We start from the raw sequence: 22,567 nt of genomic DNA on the forward strand, positions 1-22,567 counted from the left end.
CCCACTTAACATTGTATCATAAGCATTTGCACACATATCATTTTTTCAATAGAAAGGACTTCAATAATAGCCAACAAAACTTACCATCTCAGGAAGTTTTTGTATTATTAAAGTCATTTATTTATATCCAAATAAATTCATTCAATTATTAAATATTAAATTCATTCATTTACATCAAATTTTACTACCTCAAAACTGGTTATAGGCCACTTATTGTTTCTTTATATAGGAAAAATTTCAAAGGATGTTGGAGCCACTTCTGAGGCAATATAATGTACTTTAAATTAGCCCTGTTATTAAAATGTTATTAAAACTTTGTATAGAAGTCATCGTGTATCACTTAGTTGTATAATCTTTCCCACAATTCACAGGACAGTCCAACTGCTCAGGGTGACAAAAACTTTCCACCGAGCACAGTGTGATAAAGTATACAGAGTCCTGGATTTGGAGTCAAATTCCAAATTAGCTATGTCAGCTGTGTGAGAGCTGAGGTTACAAGGGTGAAGATGACCGACCCGCCTCCCCGCCTCGGGTGCTTTCCACACTCTTTCATCACAGTCTGTGGCATATAATCCAGATCAACTTCTATTTCATAAGAAGAAACTTTCAAAACCAGAGATGTTAAATAAGGAAATACAAAATACGCCCTGAAATGTCAAAGAGGAGGATTCTACCACCTCACCGAAAAAGGGGAAAATCAACTTTATTAAACAGCAAAAGTACTTCAATTATTTATTTGGTCAAAACGCAGTAACAGTCCCATAGCCATAATATACGTTCAGTTGGATTTAGTAAACTTTGCAGACTAATATGAATCCATTTTCACGTAAAACCTTTTCCGCCTGAACCACGGAACCTCGGGTAAAGAGAAGAAACCAACAGACTGGAGAGAAAGGAGCCCGCTTCCCAGGAGGTCAATCAACAAATGACTGACCACCCGCTTTGGCCTATACCTGTAGTACTGGTATCACCTGGGGACAGCTTTCAGGTGAAATCACAGGTTGTCAGGCCTTAGGACCGGCCAGATCGGAGGCCTGGGTTCTCCTTTGCTAACACAAAAGAAATGACAAGTCTGTACCTGGCCATTTCTGGATGGCGATTTAGGTTTATTTGTCTGCTTTCGGTGTGGATGTGAATCCTTTTCCCCATTTCAGCAATCACAGCAAGCACCGAGCCCAGCATACAGACAAAATAACTGAGTTAAAGCAATGGTTCTCAACTGGGGGTGATTTTTTGTTCCCCAGGAGACATCTGGCAAGGGTGGAGACATGGTTTGTTTGGTTTTTTGTTTTTTTGGTTTTTTGGCTATCACTACTGAAGAGGAGGTGTGCTACTGGCATCTAGTGGATAGAGGTCAAAGATACTGTTAAATATCTTAAAATACCCGCCACAGTCCTCCACAACAAAAAATTATCCAGCCTAAAGTGCCAAGGTTAAAAAAATTCTGAGTTAAAGCATCTACTGGGTATCCAGTCCTGAAATAAGGACTTGGATAAGCAAAAGACGATACCTGAAACACACAGTAGAGTACAAGTGAGATGTGTCACATAAACACAACAGTGAAGTTTTGAAAAGGAGACAAACGTGAGCAACCAAGAATTTGAAAGCTAGGTGGAGGAGGTAAGATTATGCTCAGTTTTTGAAGGTATGTAATGAAGAAAAATGTTTTGGGGAGAAAGAATAGCATAGGTAAGAGTACAGAAGTAGGAAAGGAGCTGGGTTATGAAAGAAACCGTGAGAAGGCCAGTCTGGATGCTGCAGAGTAAGTGAGAGACTAGAGGACAAATTACCTGGAAATGGTACCCACCTAGGAGCTAGTTTCCTAACATGCGAAAGTACAGAAATGACCTAGATACCCCAGGTCCCTTTCACCATCAACATTCTATGATTCTGTAATAGTCGGTCTCAATTCTTATGCATCCAAGTAGCCCAAAGATATTTTAAAAATTACTGATGCCTGAAGCTCACTCCCCAAGATTCTGATTCAATAGGTCTGAGAAGGACCAGAACATTCGTATTCTGAAGAGCTTAAAGGTAAACCTGACACAGGCCAGGAAACTATTCTTCTGACCCTCTTCCTATTACAGCATTATAGGTATTATGTACTCCATGCTTCAGCCCAAAGAATTCAACACGTTAACTTCCAAATCATGACTTCCTGCTTTAATAATAACCTATGCCCTCTAAACCAATAATTCTAGGGAAAAAAAATAATCTAGAAAAATAGTTCCAGAAAAGTAAAGTGGAAAGATAGGATACTTAAAATTATCGTTAACTTAAATATTTACATATTTCCTGCATAATTAGCCAGTGATGGGTACCATGCATCCAGGATTTCAAATACTCTACCCCTTTGCCCGCATAAGCATACTCAAACTCATAGACTATGTGCCTCTAGTTCTAGTTACGAAAATGCGGAGGCTGTATCTCTTTTAATTAATAATTAATTAAAAGGGTAACTGACGGCAGAGGTTCAAGTAATCCTACCTATGGACTTCCAAATATGCATAATTCTGCACATTCCTGGTACACCTCAGAACTGTTCGAGCATCGGCGACACAGGGAAGAACCTTATTTTATTAACCTACCCTGCTCGGGGGACACGGCGCTCAATCCCTGTTAACGTACCCGGTTAACCCACAGGGACTCTGCAAATCAAACCTACCCCTCCCTCTGGAGGCCGGGACGACTGCCGTGCAGGCAGCTGGAAATCACTAGCAAGAAAAACATTTTTTAAAAATAAAAATAAAAATTAGCGACTCCCCAGGAGCTTTTCCAAACTGAAGAAATATTTCTGAACGCAGGCGTAGATTATTAGGATGTTTCAAAGCCCAGTCTCACGGAGTGAAAACACCTGGAACAGGGCAAGTTAAAGGCCCAGGGCTGCCTAGACGCGGTGTGGGTTGCAAGCCTGCCCCCGCCGGCCTTGCCCTCGAGGGACCCTCAGTCTGGCCTCTGAACGGCTCGGTGGCGACGACGGCAGCCCGTGCCACGCCGCCCGGAGAGGCTTGAGGGCCGCCGCGTCCCTAAAAGGTCTTGGCCACGTCCTAACCCAGGCGGCCAACCAGGTGTCCCGAGGCTGGGCTGGGAGCCCCCGTCCAGGGCCGGCGCGTTACCTGGAGCAGGTGCAGCTGGGCCACGAGGCGCCGCGGCAAGTGGAGGAAACAGTCGCGAGCGTTGGTGAAGACCACCGTCACCGCTACCCCACTACCCTCTGCACCCGCCAAGCGATCGCTGCCCCACATCGTCTACAAGCGAGGACCACCCCCAGCCGTCCACTCGAGCGGACGCTGGCCACTGAACAGACCGAGGGCGTCGGAGCCAGAGAAGATCGATCGGCCCCGCCCCCTACGGCCACGCCCCTCTCGCCGCGCGCGCCCGAACGAGGAGGGGCAAGCAAGCTGCTCCAGCTCTCCGAGGTATCTCCGCCAGGCCGCTGGAGGGCGGCACCTCGTTCACCGAATCCTCACTCACAGGAAACGATGCCCGACGCTGTCGATTCTCCAGCCAATCCTGGCACGCCTTGACCCATCTCCCTCTCTTATTGGGTGAACGGGAATGCGACGAGGCGGATGTTGTCGTTTTTGCAAGGGCCCAAATAGACAAGATGGCGTCGAGTGGCGGGCAGCTTGGAGGTGTATTTGACCACCACGTCCAGAGGGCTGTATGCGACACGCGGGCCAAGTATCGGGAGGGGCGGCGGCCTCGTGCTGTCAGGGTAAAGTGATTTTGGTTTCATTCGCTATTCCGGATGGCTTTATCTTAGCTCTAGCTCCACATGACCAGTTTATGTAAATAAAGGCTTGAAGGTTGCGGTCCTATCCGTCAGTCATTGGAGATGGGTATGAGAAACTGGTACTCACGAACCCTTGGATCAGCTGCTTTAACGTCACGATTCTCACGAACCCTTTGGTCAGCTCCGAAAGGACAGGGCTTTGTTTTAGTCATTGTATCTTACGTGTTTAGAGTAGCGCTTGGCGCATGGTTAACATTCAGTGAATCTTTGTTATCTCTCTCTAGTTAAACTACTTCAGAGCCAACTTCTGCAAAGTATGTCGATTGAAGATAGGCTGTGTTTTAATTAGAGGCCCTGGCGCGGAGGGGTTGAATTTATTCTTTATTTTTTCTGCAGACCGGCTGAACAGAATGTTTCTTCTTTTCAGAACTTTTAAGTTTTTAATTTTAATTCCAGTATAGTTAACATGCAGTGTTACATTAGTTTCAGGTGTACAATATAGTGATTCAGCAATTCTATACATTACTTATTGCTCTGCTTGATAAGTCTACTCTTTAATCCCCAGAGGTGGTTGTTTTGTTATGTTTTAAGGAAGATATATCTTAGGTGTATTTGGAAAGTACATTTTTATGTGTTTGCATTTCTTTTAGGTATATACAATCAATTTGGAATCTCGGTACTTGTTAATACAAGGAGTTCCTGCAGTGGGAGCAATGAAGGAATTAGTTGAGCGATTTGCTCTATATGGTGCAATTGAACAGTATAATGCTCTAGATGAATACCCGGCAGAAGACTTTACGGAAGTTTATCTTATTAAATTTATGAATTTACAAAGTGCAAGGTAATGTGCAAGTTAAGCGTCTTTCATTTCCTCCGTTCCCTTTGCTATCACTTTGACCCCAGTTGTCCCTTATTCATACCTGAATTACTCAGTACCCTAACATGGCCCTATATTATTTTTTATCTTACTCCAGTCTTAAATGTCATTCCCATGCTTAACAGTCTGTGGTCATGTATTGTGGCAGATTAAAAAATGGGTTTGGAGTAAGTTTTTTAACTCCACTGCTTACCAACATCATGACTTTGCACAAGTTATTTAACCTCAACAAGCCTGTTTTTTTCTATTCTGTGAAATCTGTATGGTAAAAGGACCTACCTTGGGGGTTGTGTGAGGATGGTATAAAATAATCCCTGTAAAGGGGCTAAATGTAGTGCCTCCTATGTTCGGAATGCAGTAAACGTTAGCTATTGAATTTCTTAATGTTATGCATCATTGTGAATTGACCCAGTCTTTTCCAGCCTTCTGTACAGCATAAACTCTGTGCTTCAATAAGGCTGAAGTATGAAATACCTTATGTAGATTATGTGCACCCCATTCTTCTCACTAATTTGCTCCAAGACCCATCCTTCTTTGGCTATTACTATTCATATTTTCTTTTTCTCTTTTTTTTTTAAAGATTTTATTTTTAAGTAATCTCTACACCCAACGTGGGGCTCAAACTTTCAACCCCGAGATCAAGAATGGCCTACCAACTTAGCCAGCCAGGAGCCCCACCATTTGTTGTCTTTCTGTACTATGAACAGCACTTGCAGTCTGCCATGAAAGCACTTGATTTTGTGGGGTCATATATTGTTCTCATTTTGCTCTCAAATATAATCTCACTTTGCCTAACCAACTTGCCTGCCCCTCATGGTTAGGGAAGCATATTTTCTAGAGCTTTTGCATCTCCCACAGCACATAGTACAATAGGCTATGGAGTTCAACATCTCAATTTGAATCATTGCTCCACAAACTAGTGTGAGCATGGCTAAGTTATAAATCTCCCTAGGCCTCAGTGTCATCATATGGTTTTTATGAAATGTTAATTCACTTAGGGCACTACCTGGTGCATGGTAAAATCTCAGTATTTTAATCATTATCCCTGGGCAAAGAAGTACTTAAATATTTAGTAGCATAAGGCCTGGCCACTCATATATATTTAATAAGTATTTGTTGAATATCATCCTCTTTCTCATTGATTAGTTATGTATTCAATATTTAATTATTAAAGATTTTATGATTACAATATTTTTATTAATTTTTATGTATGAATCTCATTGTACTGAAAAGGCTAAATTGGGTGTGAGCTAACTCTTAAGGGCCATTTAACACAGAGAAGTCTGTATTCCATGACCACACATTGTGTACCTCAGGTTAACTGCTGGCTGCTAAGTTAATTAAAGGGAGTCTGGTTATGTGTGGATAACTTGGCTCAAAACCTGTTAGCACTAAAGGGAGAGAGGATGAAAGGCTTGAAGAGCATGCACCAGATCAGTAGAGTCTGTACCATCCACAAGCAGAACATCTTAACTCCCAAACAATAGGATGTATGTACACATGGCAAAACCTGAACCTTGCTCTTTAGATCAATGCATTGTATACTAGTTCAGCTTTCATCCTAAGTAAATCAAGATTGATAAACCATGCTATCTCTTATTTCTGTTCAGGACAGCCAAGAGAAAAATGGATGAACAGAGTTTCTTTGGTGGATTGCTTCATGTGTGCTATGCTCCAGAATTTGAAACAGTTGAAGAAACTAGAAAAAAATTACAAGAGAGAAAGGCTTATATAGCAAGAACTACTAAAAATAAAGGTATGGAGAGCCAGTTACTAAACCCCTCCTATGTGTGGGGCCCTCTGCGAGGTATATCATCAGGAGCCCCCGGTCTAGTGGGGAGAGAGGCAGATAAATGGTCACAGTCCTCAGTAGCTGTGAACTGCAGGCTTCTGTGCAGCACTCTTAAGTAGTCTCGGCTGGAAAGGGAGAGATGTTGGTTTGTGGAAGAGTTCCTACAGGATGAGAGAGGTGGCTGAGTTTTGAAGGATAAGTAGACATTACTCAGAAGGGAGTAATGGAAGAGGAAAGGGAGAGGAAGGGATGGGAAGGGAGGCCAAGTAGCATGAATGAATGAGCATCATGCGTTTGAAGGAACATGAGTAGTACAGCATATCCACAACACGGGCTGCAGTGAGAAATAAGATTAGGAAAGAGGACAGGAACTGAATCATTAAGGGCCTTGTATCCCATGCTGAGGAATTAAGGCTTGACCTAAAGGCAGTGAGAAACAATTATGATTTGCAGACTAGTTACCAACTGCTAATCTAAGACTGCTAAACATGGAAAAGTTCCACTTTTGACCAGCACTTAACCACATGCCCCATATTCCCAGCTGAGTTTCCCCAAACACGAATTCCAGGTGCCTGGTGTAGGGTCATGGGATCTAGTACAAGGATTGTAGGAATAGAGCACTGAGAATTGGACTAAAATAGTGTGGTCTGAAATCTGAATAATACTGGAGGCTCAGATTGCCAAATTTCCACCCTTTAGTTGAAAGACAAAGTCAGTGTCCATAGAGTTATTGAGCATGAGGAGTTTATGACTGATTGGGGAAGTGGCGTGTGGCAGAGGTGAAGAGAGAAATAAGGTGGGAAGACTCTTGGAAAACTTACCTGAAAATTTGGCAAGAGAGCTATTGAGAGTCCCTGATCATTAGTGGACACTGAACATTAACCTGTGGGATAATGTGAATAGCTCCAGGAAAACATTCACGGTTGTTTGGCAAATAAAATGAGAAAATACGGGTCCAGCATATTGCCGCCTTTAAAAACTAACACAAACTAAGCAGCGTGATACATTCATATAGTAGAATACTCCGAAGCTGTGAAAAAAGAGCGTTCTGTGGAATGACCTAGAAAAACCTCGAAGATCTGCAGTTAAGTGAAGAATGCAAAGGCGCAGAGAAATGGGTATTAGGGGAGAAAAAGAGGAGTAGGTGGGAGGAGGAAAAGTAAGACATACTGGACAGATAAATAAGAAAGTAAGAAAAGGGATTACTTATGGAGGAGTGGAAACCAGGCATATGGGGAGCAAAGAAAGAGTGAAGCTTGACACTAATATACCCTTTATCCTTTTTAGCTTTTAAACACATGAAGGTATTGCCTGCTCAAGAAATAAATTTTTCGGGGTAGCATTTGTTAACATTTTAAAGTAATGTTTGTTTTAAAAAATTATACATTTCTGAATGAAGAAAACAATAAGTAAACCATTTCTTTTTCCTCTTCTCTTACCTTTTAAATTGTACTATAAAGATCATTACATGACAAAGAAGAAACTGGTTACAGAGCTTAAAGACACAAAAGATTTTAGACAGGACTTCCATTCAGGGACGTCTGGATTTCGTGCAGCCACACGGAACACTTCTGGCAACTCAGATCCTTGTCTTCCTTATTCTTGTGAATTGCCTTTGTGTTATTTTTCCTCAAAATGTGCATGTTCATCAGGGGAACATACGGACGGGGCATTGAACTTCTCTCAGCACAGTAGGAACCATGCTGAAACAGCGGGGCATTGTATGCACAATGACTCTTCGCAGAAGATACAAATGAAACCTTTAAAACATTCGTTGGCCTGCCCTGGTGCACAGAAGACTGTTACATCTTCAGAGGCCGTTGACAGATTTATGCCTAGGACAACACAACTGCAGGAGCGGAAAAGAAGAAGAGAAGATGATCGTAAAATTGGAACTTTTCTCGAAACAGGCACGAGTAGTAATGAGGTTATGATTGGGCCTCTGTTACCAGACATACCTAAAGTGGACATGCATGATGACTCGTTGAACACAACAGCAGATTTAATTCGGAATAAACTTCAAGGGGTAAGATCATTTTTAAAAAACCTGTTTTAAGAGACCATTTGGTCATAGGATTAACAACTAAATGGAGATTTGTGGCAATTAGTAATGTCATTGGTTTTTTTTCATTTTCAGCTTTTTGATGTGGTTTTCTACAGTTATCTGTTGAATTAACTGAATCTAACAGAAGCATATGTGCTTTGATGTCATTAAGCCTTTAAACTGTGAACAGAACATATTTTATATCATTCTAGATCTGAAATATAAAAGCAGTGGTTTCATCAGTGAGGGCAGCCTGTGAGAGTAGAGCCCAGGCCCTCCCTTTTTGAAGCTCCCCAGATGGTTCTATTGTGAGCCAAAGTACAGAACTGCTGTGTTGAAGGAAAACTCTTACAACTTATTTCTCTCAAGTTCAGAGTTATTACAAATTACATCAAATTAAAATACTTTTTACTTCTTTGATAAAAATAGCCATAGAATGAGATTTCTAAAGACTAGGCCCTGAGGTCTGCATTTCAGAATGTCAGCTGCTTAAATAGGTTGCAGCTCGATTGTGCTACTTTAGTAATTTTTATAACACATTATTTATGTGATCATTTTCCATTTTCTAAGCACAAATGAAAGCTAACATTTGAATTAACTTTTGCAAGATACCTTTTTATGGGGCAAGCCTTTTAGAAATCTGAGGAAGAAAGACCTTTCTCCTAAACTTTAACTTTGAGATTCAGAAAGTGCTTTTCATGCAGTTGTGTATGTATTTTACAGTGTGATGAAGGGAGTCTAAGGTGGCTTAATTTATGTGTATTTTTTTTACCTGAAAATTACTATCCGATTAAGGGTGAGGACTTACTTTATAATAACAAAAATCTATGAACACAATTTCCATGCTTAAGCCTCGTTAAATTTTTTAGTTTGTGCTGGTCCCCTTCCTTCCTTCAGATACAGTTGAACTGAGGCATAGATACAGATACTTAGCTCTCTCAGCCAGAGCTGACTATATTTTCAAGGAAAAAGTTGTTAGGGAATGTCTGGGTGGCTCAGTCGGTTAAGCGTTTGCCTTAGCCTTAAGCTCAGGTCCCAGGGTCCTGGGATCAGGTCCCGCATGGGCCTCCCTGCTCAGCAGGGACTCTGCTTCTCCCTCTCCGTGCTCTTCCCCCCTGTTGTGCACGTTCTCTCTCTATGACAAATAAATAAATAAAATCTCAAAAAAAAAATGTTGTTAGGTCCAAATCCTAGGTAAGGAAACAGTAGAACAAAATTGAGAAATACCAACTACAACTTAACTACAGTTTCTAGTAATTGTGCATTTAAATGAACACTGTCATACTCTGCTTTAACTCCTTGTCCATTCTTTCTGATGGTGTGTTTGGCTTCACTTCCCTAGGAAATTGAGGATTATACCATTTTCTGCTTATTTCTTCAAATTTCTCATCTCCCCCCCTTCAAGGCTCCATGTCTCTAAATATATCAGATGTTTTGAGTTATGCGGAATCAGGATGTCTATCCATATCCATAAGATAGCAAGTGACTTCAGATCTATAAAGGATTGTTAGAGTATATTTACTTTTCTCCCTTCCAATTTTTTTTCTTGTTAAATGGCTTTAGAAATTTTACTCCCATCAGTGTTTGGACAGAGAACTTTGCTCTGTGCCTAGATCGTAGGCTGTACCCTGAAATGGGGCTCACTCTTCCTCAAACGTGATGGCAAGATTTGGACTACTAGATGTATATCCTACCCCTTCTAATAGTTTACTTATTGTAGTATAAAAACTAAGTTTTGGTGGTTCTCTTTTTTTACACTAGGTAATTTCATCTGTGCCAAAACCTCCTGAAGGCAAGCTGGAGGATGCGCGTACAAGTCGTCCATTAAAGCAAAGAAGAAGAATATAGACTGCCAGCAGCAAATTATGTGTTCTAAGGGACTATTTATTTTTATTTTTAGCCTGTCATTTTAATTGTTGAAGAGCTTGTACTGCTGGTATTTTTTAATGTACTTCTCTTTGTAATATTCAAGCTACTTATCTAATAAAATTTCATCTTTTAAAATTAGTTTATCATGGACAAAATACATGCCAGCCAAATATGTTCCTTAAAAAAAAGAAAACTAAAGTTTTCCAGGAGCTCCACCCAGTGACTTTGGTTAAATCATCTTATTGGCTAGAAGTGGGCTTATGGCCAGCCGGTCCTAACTGGGGAGGTCTGGCATGGTGCATGTTTACGTTTCCAACTTCTGTGGATGAGGAAGCAAGAGAAAAGAGGGTTTGAAAGGCTTATTCACAAGAACCAAGCTTGTTGGCTAACTTAAGAAATAAAATTTATCATTACTTGTTATAGGTGTTATTTTGATCATGCTTAATATTACAGAAACTGGAGATGCCTGGGTGGCTCTGTTGGTTGAGCATCTGCCTTTGGCTCAGGTCATGATCCCAGGGTTCCCTGCTCAGTGGGGAACCTGCTTCTCCCTCTGCTTGCAGTTTCCCCTGCTTGTGAGCTCTCTCTGACAAATAAATAAAATCTTAAAAAAAAAAATTACAGAAACTGTTCTTATAATATTACTTCCCACATCGCAGTAGTTAAATGTAAATGAAGTGAAGCAAAGATAAAAACTTCACAATGCAAATGAAGATAGGCAGTCAGGATCTGTTTCTGGTGTTAATACAAGTATAGAGTGATTCACATTCAAAAACTAGAAGTCAGGATGTGTCTGAACGCCAGGGCTTCAAAATCGATGCAATTCTGTAAAGTAAAAAGTAACTATTAGAACAAAGCTGAAATTAGAAGTCTGCATTCTTCGGTGAACTTCTAAGAAGAATTTGCTCATCGGTGGCAGAAATGAGTCTGTATTATAAACGCTAGACCCGCTAACCACTACTTGTAGCATACCCACGTTGCTTTCCCTGTCAGCGAACCACGTAATTGGAAATTGGAACAAGTGTGTTCAGGTTGTTTCCTTTTTTTTTTTTTTTTAAACTGATAAAAATAACTTGAGAAGGCCCATACCAAATGGTGGCCTGTTTTTCTTTTCTCTCTATACCTAAAGACCTCCTGCCCATTGGATTGAATTTGAATATACTAGTTCAGAAGGTTTATCATCAGTTATGACCTACCGATTCAAACTTGCTGGGGTGGCTCCCAGTGGTGGATGGTATTAAAAGAAGCTGCAGGCAAGGGGTTTGGCCTTACTGTCTTGTAAGTAATTAGATATTTTTCTCTGCTGAACTCCCAGGTAAAAGACACATTAGAGACCCAAACATAGAATTGGAGAGAGCAAGTCACTGTCTTGAACACACTTCTCAGACATTAAGATGCTATGAATCTCTACCTCAGGGTCTCATTAAAATGCAGATTCTGACGGTAGTGGCCAGGAGCTGTGGGTGGTGGGAATACAGAATTTTATGGATATAGAGTTTCAGTTTTGCAAGATGAAAAGAGTTCCAGAGATTGCACAACATTGTGAATATACCTGACATTACTGAACTGTATGTTTATAATTGGTTAGGATGATACATTTTATGTTAGATGTATTTTACCACAATTGAAAACAACTCTCTGAGGGAGACTTTTTCAATTCTTAAAGAGTGGAGCTGCTCAATGGATTCTGCATTGTTAAATGGATTTTGGATCTTTCCACGATTTTTCAGTGACTGTGGAGACTAGCGTGCCTCCCCATCCCCACCAACATGCACAATATTTGACCACAATGACAAAGAAGAACCTTTGCTATGCCAGCATCAAAAGGCAGGGAAGGGGAAGGGGTAGAGAGGAAGGAACGAAAGAAGGAAAGAAGGGGAGGGGAAAAGGAGAGGAAAGGAAAGGGAGAAGGGAAGGAAAAAGGAAAGAAATGGAAAAAGGAAAGGGAAAAAAGGGGAAGGAAAAAAGAAAGGGAAGGAAGAAAAGATTCTGAAGCATTTGGTTTGGGGTGGGGCCTGAGATTCTACGTTTCTCACAAGTTACTGGTGACACCACTGCCGCTCGTGCACAGACTATGCGGAGTAGCAAGGCTCTCGATAACTTGGCTACTGAATTCTGGGAGCGACTGAAGGGCTGTTGGTGTTCACCTGACCTAAGTAGTTACTCCACTCCAGTCCATTCTGTCCTGTTCCCCGCCCCCCGCCCCAGTCTCAGAATGAGAAGTCTGCCTTTCACACATTGCATTTTACTATATAGTTCCAGGCAGAATTAAAATGTGGGAATAAACTACAAGGGGACAAGTTAGAGAAATGAGCTGAGATAGCTCAGGAGAGCTTAACATTATGCAAGTTCATGTACAAAATTGTCATCCAAATTACTACAGAGAATAACAAGTTTCTACAGGTTTGCAAAGCAGCTGACCAAAGGAAGAATTAAAGAAAATATTAATGTGGCAAATCAGTCATTAGGCTGGCTCTTCTGGCTCAGAAAACTTTTGTCAAATACATGAAAAACCTTCATGAGCACAAATACTATAAAGTACTTTAAATGTGTCCAAGATTTTTGAAACTTAATCATTCTCATTGTTTGACAATATTTGGGTTGAAAGAGACCACGTTTGTCCTAGCAGTTTATGGTGGGTATTTGCTGAATACACTTTTCAGTGTTCTATCCCTTAAGCAAGCCAATATACCCTAGTTTCTTTGGGAAAATAATATTAACATATAAGAAATCAGGAATTGTATATAGCTAAAGATGTTATAAGCTCAAAAATCTGTTGAATATAATAAATAGTCACTATTGTTGGGCCCCAAAACAAGGACGGAGCTGAGACCCTCATGGGTGCCTGAACTTCAGCAGCGGGCCAAAGCCCCTAGAGAGATGAGTTGTCTACCAAGTATTACTTTCTGATCCCTCAAAATTTTCTCTTAACCAATTTGAGCTATTGGCACTGTACCTTTGCTTCTGGCAAACGTGGTCCAAACACCTCCAACAAAAGTCTTTCTTCTTTTACTGCTTTTTCAAAGTCTGCAAAAGATATCTTGCCATCGTTGTCATAATCCTAGAGAGGAAGGTGATTTCTCGATAACTGATAGTTTTTAATTTTGCATGAAAAAGAACTCTTTGCCAACTAAAACCATTATTTTACACTTGTGTGGGCACTACTTACATAAATCAAAAGGTACTTATTTATCAAGGCTACCTAATTTCTGTAAGTCTATTTGGAATACCTGGTATTATGGGCTGAATGTTTGTGTCCCTCCTGCCTCCAAATTCACATATTAAAGCCCCCAGTGTGATGATTTTGGAGGTGGGGGCTTTGGGAGGTAATTAGGTTTGGATGTCTTGAAGGTGGAGCCCCCAAAATTTAATTAGTGTCCTTGTAAGTGGAGAGAGACCAGAGCTCCCTCTCTCTGCCATGTGAGGACACATCGAAGTGGCTGTCTACAAGCCAGGAAGAGAGCCCCCACCATGGAAGCGAATCGACTGGCACCTTATCTTGGATTTCCCAGTCTCAGGATCTTTTTTTAAATTTTAAGTAATCTCTACACCCAACGCGGAGCTCAAACTTACAACCCTGAGATCAAGAGTCACACGCACTACCAACTGAGCCAGCCAGACACCCCCAGTATCAGGATTTTGAGAAACCATGAGAGACTATGGACTCTGGAAAACAAACTGAGGGCTTCAGAGGGGAGGGGGGGTGGGGGAATGGGATAGGCCGGTGATGGGTAGTAAGGAGGGCACATATTGCATGGTGCACTGGGTGTTATATGCAAATAATGACGCATGGAACTTTACATCAAAAACCAGGGATGTACTGTATGGTGACTAACATAACATAATAAAAAATTATTATTAAAAAAATCCCTGTTAAACCCAGCCTGGTATTTTGTTACAGCAGTCCAAGCAGACTAAGACACCTGAGTTACTTCAGATACATAACATATAGACCTGTCCCTAAAGGACTGGTACTCTAACTGGGGGAATAAGAAAAAAAAATTAGGGGACATGTATTATTATATTGCTACTTTTGTGATAAAAAACAGTGCCATAGGGCAAAGATTTTCAAGTTTAATTTGTAGTAGAACTTGTTCCTCAAAGGATTTCTGACTTGGAGCCCATCATGTAAAAAGGATAAAAGTGAAGTTGCTCACATAAGGAGCAAGGCACTGAGAGCGGTAACAGTTCAGGATGGGCTAGAATCATGAGAAGATGCTTGCAGACCACTGGGAGGTCTTTCAGATTGGCTGAGATGGCCTTTAGGTAGCCAGAGAGGTATAGGAAGCAAATGCAGAAGAATGGCTCAACCTGAATTCTGACAATATGAGGGAGTGTAAGTCAGGAAGCAGACAGACCTGCCCGGAGCATTAATGACAGGGACCATGGGAGATTAAACATGGGGAGACCATGTATGTAAATTAGAAATGCCTCTACTTAATTGAATTTGGGTTTGATTTGATGGGCTCTTGTTTTTTCACTTCTGGGCATAACTAAGTCAGGGTTGCTGAGAGTCTGACTTAGAGAAAGGTTTGAATAATAATCAGGAAAAAATTCACTCCATAATATTTCCTTTCAAAAAAGAAGGGAGTGGGTTTAGTACTGGGGAACATACTGTCTCTTAAGAAGTCTGCCCTCAGCCCTAGCAGCAGCTAGTGAGAGTATCTCTAGAGGAAGAAGATAGGCTAGAGTCTGTGTTAGCTGAATGTGAGACTCATCAGCCCCCATCATCGATTCCCTTCCTCATCCGCAGAGTAATGGAGGTGAGCTGGGTCCAGGCTGCCTTAGAGTCACAGATTTTCACTGCTATCCAGGATAGGGTCATAGTAAGAGAAGGAGAGAAATGACTATGTCCATAATAAAGTGGTACTATTAGTTTCATTGAGAGAATTCTGCAACCCATTTTCTAGAGTGACTTGTGGTAAACCTATTTGTACTTCAGTTTTCTCATCTGTAAAATAGAGATCGTAATTTCTACTACATAGGGTTGTTTTGAGGTTAAAATGGGTCCATATATTAAAGTTCTGTGAAGGGCCTCGCATATAGTAAGTACTCTATAAGGGACAACTATTTTAATTATTATGTTGTCTTGTTATAATGAGTGTTTCGATGGATTGGAGGGTGAGGGTCATGAAGACAGGCAAGTGTAGCATCCCATTTTGCACAAATCGAATCTGCTGCACTACCACCCGCGCATTAATGAGATTCTACGGATAGTAAAATATTTTAAACTAATAAACATTCATTTTGTACAGTGATTCATTTAATCACCCAGCCATTCCATAAGTATTTACTGAGCACCCACTATCAGCCAGGCACTGTTCTAGGCAATGGATAGAGAAGAGGACAAAAAATTCTGCTCTCATAAAGGTTGCTATCATTATAAAGGGAAATAAATCATTTCTTTGTCTTTAAGCTTTCTCCAACATCTGCTTGATTGGATATAATAAGTTATAGGTTTTCATTCTTACCATTTTCTTCAGCGTTATGTCTACCAACTCTTTTATTCCTTCATCAGTCTCTTCTTCAGATGTCTGTTGGTGTAGACTGTTCTTCAACATGTCAAATATCTCTTCTCGAGAAATATAACCATCACCATTCAAATAGTAAACTTCAAAACAGACTGTCCAAAGCACAAGAAATTTAAAGACTTGGATAAGAATAGTTAAAATATCACTAATCTTCTCCTTAGTTATTTCAATATATAGTTTTTTAAAAGATAAAAACAAATCATACAACCTATAATTATTGGTCCATATGATAGATTTTAAAATAAAGCACCCTTTATTATACTTCTTTCCACAGGATTAAATCCCTCTGGGTATGTGGATTTTGAAATTGAGAGTTTAAAAATGTTATGAAACCTGAAACCATGAAATTCCTAGAAGAGAACATAAGAACAAAGCTCGTTGACATGGGTCTTGATAATGGTTTCATGGCTATGACACCAAAAGCACAAGCAACAAAATTTAAAAAATAAACAAATGGGACTCTATCAAACTAGAAAGCTTCTGCACAGTAAAAGAAACCATCAACAAATGAAAAGACAACCTGTGGAATGGGAGAAAATACTTGGAAACGATATCAGATAAGGTGTTAATATCCAAAATATATAAAGAACTCCTACAATTCAATAGCAAAAAACCCAACCCAATTAAAAAGTGGGCAAAGGACCTCAACAGACATTTCTCCAAAGAAGATAAATGAAAAGCCAACAGGTACAAGAAAAGATGTTCAACATCACTAGTCATTAGAGAAATGCGAATTAAAACTACAATGAGATATCACCTCATGCCTGTGAGAATGGCCATCATCAGAGAGAGAGAGAGAGAGAGAGAGAGATAACAAATGCTAGTGTAGATGTGGAGAAAAGGGAGCCCTAGTTTACTGTTGGTGGGATTATAAACTGGTGCAGCCACCATGGAACATCGTACAGAGGATCCTCAAAAAACTAAAAATAGAACTACTGCATAACCTAGCAATTCTGGGAATATAACCAAAGGTAATGAAAACACCAACTCAAAAAGGTGTCTGCACCCCCATGTTCATAGCAGCATTATGTACAATAGCCAAGGTTTGGAAACAATCTAAGTTTCTAAAGGTCAATGAATGGAAAAGGAGATGTGAAACACACACACACATGCACACGCACGCACACGTAATGGAATATTATTCAGCCATTAAAAATGAGGAAATCCTATAATGTGCAACAACACAGATGGACCTTGAAGGCAATATGTTAAGTAAAATAATTAAGACAGGGAAAGACAATACTCTATGATCTCCCTTCTATGTGTAATCCAAAAAACCAAAGACAAACCAAATTGAAGAAACAAAAACCCTGACAACAAACTCATAGAAAAAGAGATCAGCCTTGTGGGGATCAGAGGTGAGAGGGCTGAAGAAGGGGGAGTTAGAGGAAGATGGTCAAAATGTATAAACTTACTGTATAAGTTAAATAAGTACTAGGGAAGTAATGTACAACATGATGATTAGAGCTAACACTGAAGTATGACATAGAGAAAAGTTGTTAAGAGACTGAATCCTAAGAGTTCTCATCACAGGGATAATTTTTTCCCCTATATTCTTGTCTTCTTATTGTATCTACATGAGAAGACAGATGTAAGCTGAGCCATTGTGGTAATCCTTTCACAATATATGTAAATCAAATCAATCTGAATTGCCTTGAAGTTACATAGTGATGTATAGCAATTATTTCTTAATAAAACCATAAAAGTAAAAGAATTTGGGGGGAAAATGGTTGACAACGATGCAGAATCCTATTCATGTGTACCTAGATTGGAGAGGAAACAGTTACAGATTGGATATCAAAATGAACTTTGTAAGAAACATTTGATATTAAATCTTCATAATTAAAAAACAAACAGAACACCTCACTGATACGGCACAAAGTAAGAGTCCAGATTCCTTGGTCATAGCAGCTCAGGGAATGTTATTTTAAAATGTTCCAGTTGAAACCACTCTTCAATCCACATTGGAGAATCAGTCCTATAGGTACTTTGCAATGAACTATATTTTAAAAAGCAGTTCATTGGACATTTACATACCTAAGGTTTTGCTTTCTGTCTTGGCATTTATGAAATATATTTAAATATATTACATTATCTTAGTTGGTGACTTCTTGTTTCTGGAATACTTTGAAATCAACGAGCTTAATTTGGGTACTTGAAACTATTTATAAACAAATAATACCTTCTGTATTCAAAGAGATACCATCAATTCCAACTTGTAAATATTAATAGTCCTTTTCCTCTTCTCTGTTCCCACTGTTATTTCCTAGATAACTTCAACAATCTAAGAAACTTCCCTGCCTCCATCCAATATTTCATTATTTATTATAGTTGATTCAGAACTGTCCTCTTAGGGAGTGTTGGGGAGAGGAAACTGATCCCTCTTGCTAAGATTCAACCTCAACGATACACATTTAACTTACCTTATTAGCCTCATGTCTCGACATCAATTTGCCCAACTCAACATGCTCAGTTAGACATCCATGCTTTTATTCATACTGTTCCTACTGTCTAGCATGGTCTTCTTTCTAGTTTCTTTCTGCTCAAGATTTACAAGAACCAATTAAAAGTCTAGTATTCTGTTGAAAGTGTCTTCTGACCCACCAGATCCACTAGAAAGAACTTTCTCATCACTCCCATATAGTATTTTGAAAATACATAGATTTCTAAGTAATCAAATGATATTGTGGTTAGTAGTTTATATGTATTACGTGACCCAGAACTGACCATTTCCTGTAATAGAATGATTTCCTGGGTCTTAGGTAAAACAAAAATAAAAGAAGAATTTTATAGACTTCAAAAAAATGTGATGAAACTGCAATAAAGGAGAGATATATAAATATTTTTTAAGTAAACTCTACACTGAATGTGGGGCTCAAATTCACAACCCAGAGATCAAGAGTTACATGCTTTACTGACTGAGCCAGCCAGATGCCCCTCGAGAGAAATATTTAAACCTGTGGTCATTCAATACATTTATACACATGTACACATACATGTACATGTGTTTGTATCTCAATATTATGATTCTCTTCTTATACAGAGCATAAAAACTAAGTACAAACTTCATCACATCACTGACAAAGAACATTTTTCAACATATTTACGTAGTGAGTCTGTCACCCCCTTGGAGCCTGCCTATCTGCACTACCCAAAATGATCACTCTCTCCCTGGAGAGGGACTTCCATGACTGGCATCCATCCATTCATGCCACAGATGACCTTACTCAGGCGCTAAACAGACAGTAGAGAAGGAGCTTTTCTGGAGTTTGTAATCTAGTTAAATGTTTTAGCAAAAGCAATAGAACCAGGTATAAAATTCCAGAGTAATGGATTAGCTGTGTCTTTTTGTGGAGTTTCTTCAATCCATAGCACACATGCAACACAACCCCATGAAAAATAGTATTTTTCCTAAGTTAACATATCCTGAAATGTACATGAAACATTTTTAGGAAGAGGGATTAGAGGAGGACAATTATTTATAGTGTGATGCTATTCACTCATGTATAACTGCATTCAGGGTCACGGCCATTTTCCCCGTCTTATCACCACAAGAATTTATATCCACGAGTATTTAGATTTTCCTTTCTCAGTGAGACTTTTGTATAAGAAAGCAGCAACAAACTTAAGTGGCAACTATATTTAAATGTTACCCCTGTGAAAAATTAGACTCGAGAAAAGTTAAGGAAAAAAAAAAAACCCACAGAGGCACCTGGCTGGCTCGGTGGAGCATACGATGCTTGATCTTGGCCTAATCTCTACCCCAACATCGAGCCTTATGTTGGGGTAGAGATTACTTCAAAATAAAATCTTGAAAAAAAAACCCCACATAATGTTGTATGTCAATTTCTCCTCAATAAAAATAAGTAAGAAAAAAAACTCCAAAAAACAAAGAAACAAAAATCGTAAATGTCAGAGAAAGTTGGTGGTTTTTTAAAAGGTCACTATTGTTTAAAAAATGTGTGTTTAATTTAGAGGTCTTCTTTTCCACATCCCAAATCCAAGTTCAAGTGGAAGAGCAAGGGACAAAAATTTGTTTACTGACTCAGAACTCCACAGCCTTTCTTAAGCAATTTTGACACTTTAAGCAATTGTTCCCTTGAAGAGTGCCATTTAAAATTGATCCTATTCTCTTTCCAGGGATCCTCACCCCAAAACCTTGCCCCAGAGGTATAAAACATGGAAAATATACATCACATCAATGGTACAGGTGAGGTGAGGCCAGAGCTATTTATTTTTAGGCAAAATTGTGAATAGGGATATTTTTGTCTTTGGAATTCCTAACATTCCTGTCCTGTAGGAAACTCCCATAACCCTTCTCCCTATGGGCCTGTGGGCATTCTTTGTCCTCAACCTTCTTCCCTCTCTTCACTCATCTACGCAAATTCTAACACTAGAGTATTGATGTCTGATGGTTAATGTGCATTTCATCTTGTTTTGTGTCATTCCTTCACATTTATTTTCTTTGATCAAGAGACAAGGAATAGCCTCACTGTGACTTATGCACTACCCTATATCAAGGCCCAATTCCTGCTGAGCCCAGAGGCAGCCACAAAAACCTTGGCCTTGCTGGCTGATTAGAGTTGCCACCAGCCCTGACCTTGACTTGCTGGTCTCGGCCTGGGCCTTAAGCCCAAGAGTGGTCCTGGTGACACTGAGGCATTTTAGAACCAGTGAAGGAAGTGTTTGGGGACCCTGGGTCTGAGGACTCTTCCATGAAACAGGCCACCCATTTCATGTTTTGATTTTTTTTAAAGCTGTCATGAACTATTTTTGAAAGGTTGCTATAGAGAACATGGATTTTATATTTTTAAAAAATGTTTAAGCATTCACTAAATACAAAATTGACAATGTATATTACTAAGTCAGTAATCACATACAGAAATCTTACACTTAAGCTTTTCTTCAAAAGTCCCTCGAAGAAACACTGATAATCCTTTAACCCACTCTTTCGCATTTATGCAGTTATCATTGTCTTTGTCAAATGCAAAAAATACTGAAAGAAAAATACCATAGAAGCATATTGTAGTTTACAGCTATTTTATAATTCAAAAGTATGTATATATAAAAAGGTTTTTAAAACTTTCTTTCAAACGAAAACAAAAACAAAACACATTGAAAAACTTTCCTCCCAAATTGAGGGGAAAAAAGGTTTTGGCACAGTCTTTCTTAAAAGAATCAAAATTACTGGAAATATGTTTTCCCCAGATTTTTATAGAAAGAAGAGTAATTCTCCATGATCAATGACGAATTTCACTTGTGATGTTTTGTACAGTTACTATGAGCCAAGAAGAGCAACAGTGGAGCTAATCAAGGTGATAATAATTTTTATTCTAAAGAGTAGCAGGCTGCCTGGGTGGCTCAGTCGGTTGAGCAGCCAACTTTTGATTTTGGCTCAGGTCATGATCTCAGGGTCCTGGGATCAAGCCCCACATCGGCTCCATGTTCAGTGGGGAGTCTGCTTGAGATTCTCTCCCCCCCACCCCCGCTCATGCTCTCTCTCTCTCTGAAATAAATAAATAAATCTTTTAAAAATACGTAAATAAAAAGAATGGCAAAGGGGGCACCTGACTTGCTTAGTTGGTAGAGCATGTGACTCTTATCTTGGGGTTGTGAATTCAAACCCCACACTGACTGTAGAGATTAATTTAAAAAATAATACAAAGTGCATTTAAAATTCTGTTCTAAACAGTCTGTGTAATACCGAAAGATAAATTACTAAAATAAACATTTTTAAATTTACCAAGAAATCTTAAAATCCTATAGAAAGTAAAGTGTTATTGACTCTTAGTTAATTATTTTGATTATGATTATGGTTTCAAGGTATATACCTATGTCAAAACTTACTAAATTGAACACTAAAAATTTGTTAGTAAAACTGGATCGCACTAAATCATTTTCCATTTTAAATATAAGATCTTGTCTTTTATTTTTTTCAGTATAATGAGTATCTTTTTTTTTTTGTACTGGTACAGTATTTTTAGGAGGAAAAAGAAGTTATTTAATAGTTTACATGTCTACAGCATATGAATTCAAAGACATCATGAATAGAAAGCCATTTGCTTAACTTTAAAGAAAAAACAATACTGCCAGCTTATTTAGTTCATTACTGGTTATTTCTCAAAGTGGTACAGCTATGAGATAAGAAATTCTGAGTGAGTTTTTATTAAAAACCATCCTCACAATCAAATCAACCTTTGTTTTATATTGGCAGTCTTACCACAATTAAGTCTTTCTAGTTTGGTATTGAAAAATTCAAGGGGCACCTGGGTGGCTCAGTCAGCTGAGCATTCAACTCTTGATTTTGGCTCAGGTCATGATTTGGGGGTTGTGAGATCAGCCCCCAAGCTCCTGGAGGGGCTCATGTGCTCAGCGATGGGCTCCTGCTCAGCACAGAATCTTCTTTTTTTAAAAAATTTTTTAAAAGATTTTATTTATTTATTCGACAGAGATAGAGACAGCCAGCAAGAGAGGGAACACAAGCAGGGGGAGTGGGAGAGGAAGAAGCANGGAAGAAGCAGGCTCATAGCAGAGGAGCCTGATGTGGGGCTCGATCCCACAACGCCGGGATCACACCCTGAGCCGAAGGCAGATGCTTAACCGCTGTGCCACCCAGGCGCCCCAGTACAGAATCTTCTTGTCCTTTTCCCTCTCCTCTGCCCTTCCCACTGGCTTGCACTCCCTTTCTAAATAAATAAATAAATAAATAAATAAATAA

At 39.5% G+C, this 22,567-nt stretch overlaps 3 protein-coding genes across 3 annotated transcripts in view; 1 reads left to right on the plus strand and 2 right to left on the minus strand.

Annotated features, from left to right (window-relative positions):
• Nucleotides 1–3,332, minus strand: part of PEX1 (peroxisomal biogenesis factor 1) — a 42,789-nt gene extending 39,457 nt beyond the window's left edge. Inside the window, exon 1 of the mRNA XM_002930860.4 lies at nucleotides 3,117–3,332. Coding sequence (XP_002930906.2) covers nucleotides 3,117–3,245 — 129 coding nt within the window. The 5' untranslated portion in view covers nucleotides 3,246–3,332. The remainder of the gene's footprint in view (nucleotides 1–3,116) is intronic.
• A 231-nt stretch (nucleotides 3,333–3,563) lies between these two features.
• On the plus strand, nucleotides 3,564–10,736 carry RBM48 (RNA binding motif protein 48). The gene is made up of 5 exons (XM_002930859.4): nucleotides 3,564–3,718; nucleotides 4,387–4,577; nucleotides 6,224–6,369; nucleotides 7,866–8,431; nucleotides 10,211–10,736. Exons 1-5 carry the CDS (start codon nucleotides 3,608–3,610, stop codon nucleotides 10,295–10,297), a joined length of 1,101 nt encoding a protein of 366 aa, XP_002930905.2. The 5' UTR covers nucleotides 3,564–3,607; the 3' UTR covers nucleotides 10,298–10,736.
• A 1,534-nt stretch (nucleotides 10,737–12,270) lies between these two features.
• LOC100465714 (EF-hand calcium-binding domain-containing protein 1) overlaps nucleotides 12,271–22,567 on the minus strand; it is a gene marked incomplete at its 5' end in the record, with an annotated part of 16,044 nt that continues 5,747 nt past the window's right edge. The window contains 3 exon segments of the mRNA XM_034652195.1: nucleotides 12,271–13,379; nucleotides 15,790–15,941; nucleotides 20,741–20,845. Of these exon segments, the coding sequence (XP_034508086.1) occupies nucleotides 13,260–13,379; nucleotides 15,790–15,941; nucleotides 20,741–20,845 (377 nt within the window).

Source organism: Ailuropoda melanoleuca, chromosome 1 (genome assembly GCF_002007445.2).
Source record: "Ailuropoda melanoleuca isolate Jingjing chromosome 1, ASM200744v2, whole genome shotgun sequence".
NCBI lineage: Eukaryota > Metazoa > Chordata > Mammalia > Carnivora > Ursidae > Ailuropoda > Ailuropoda melanoleuca.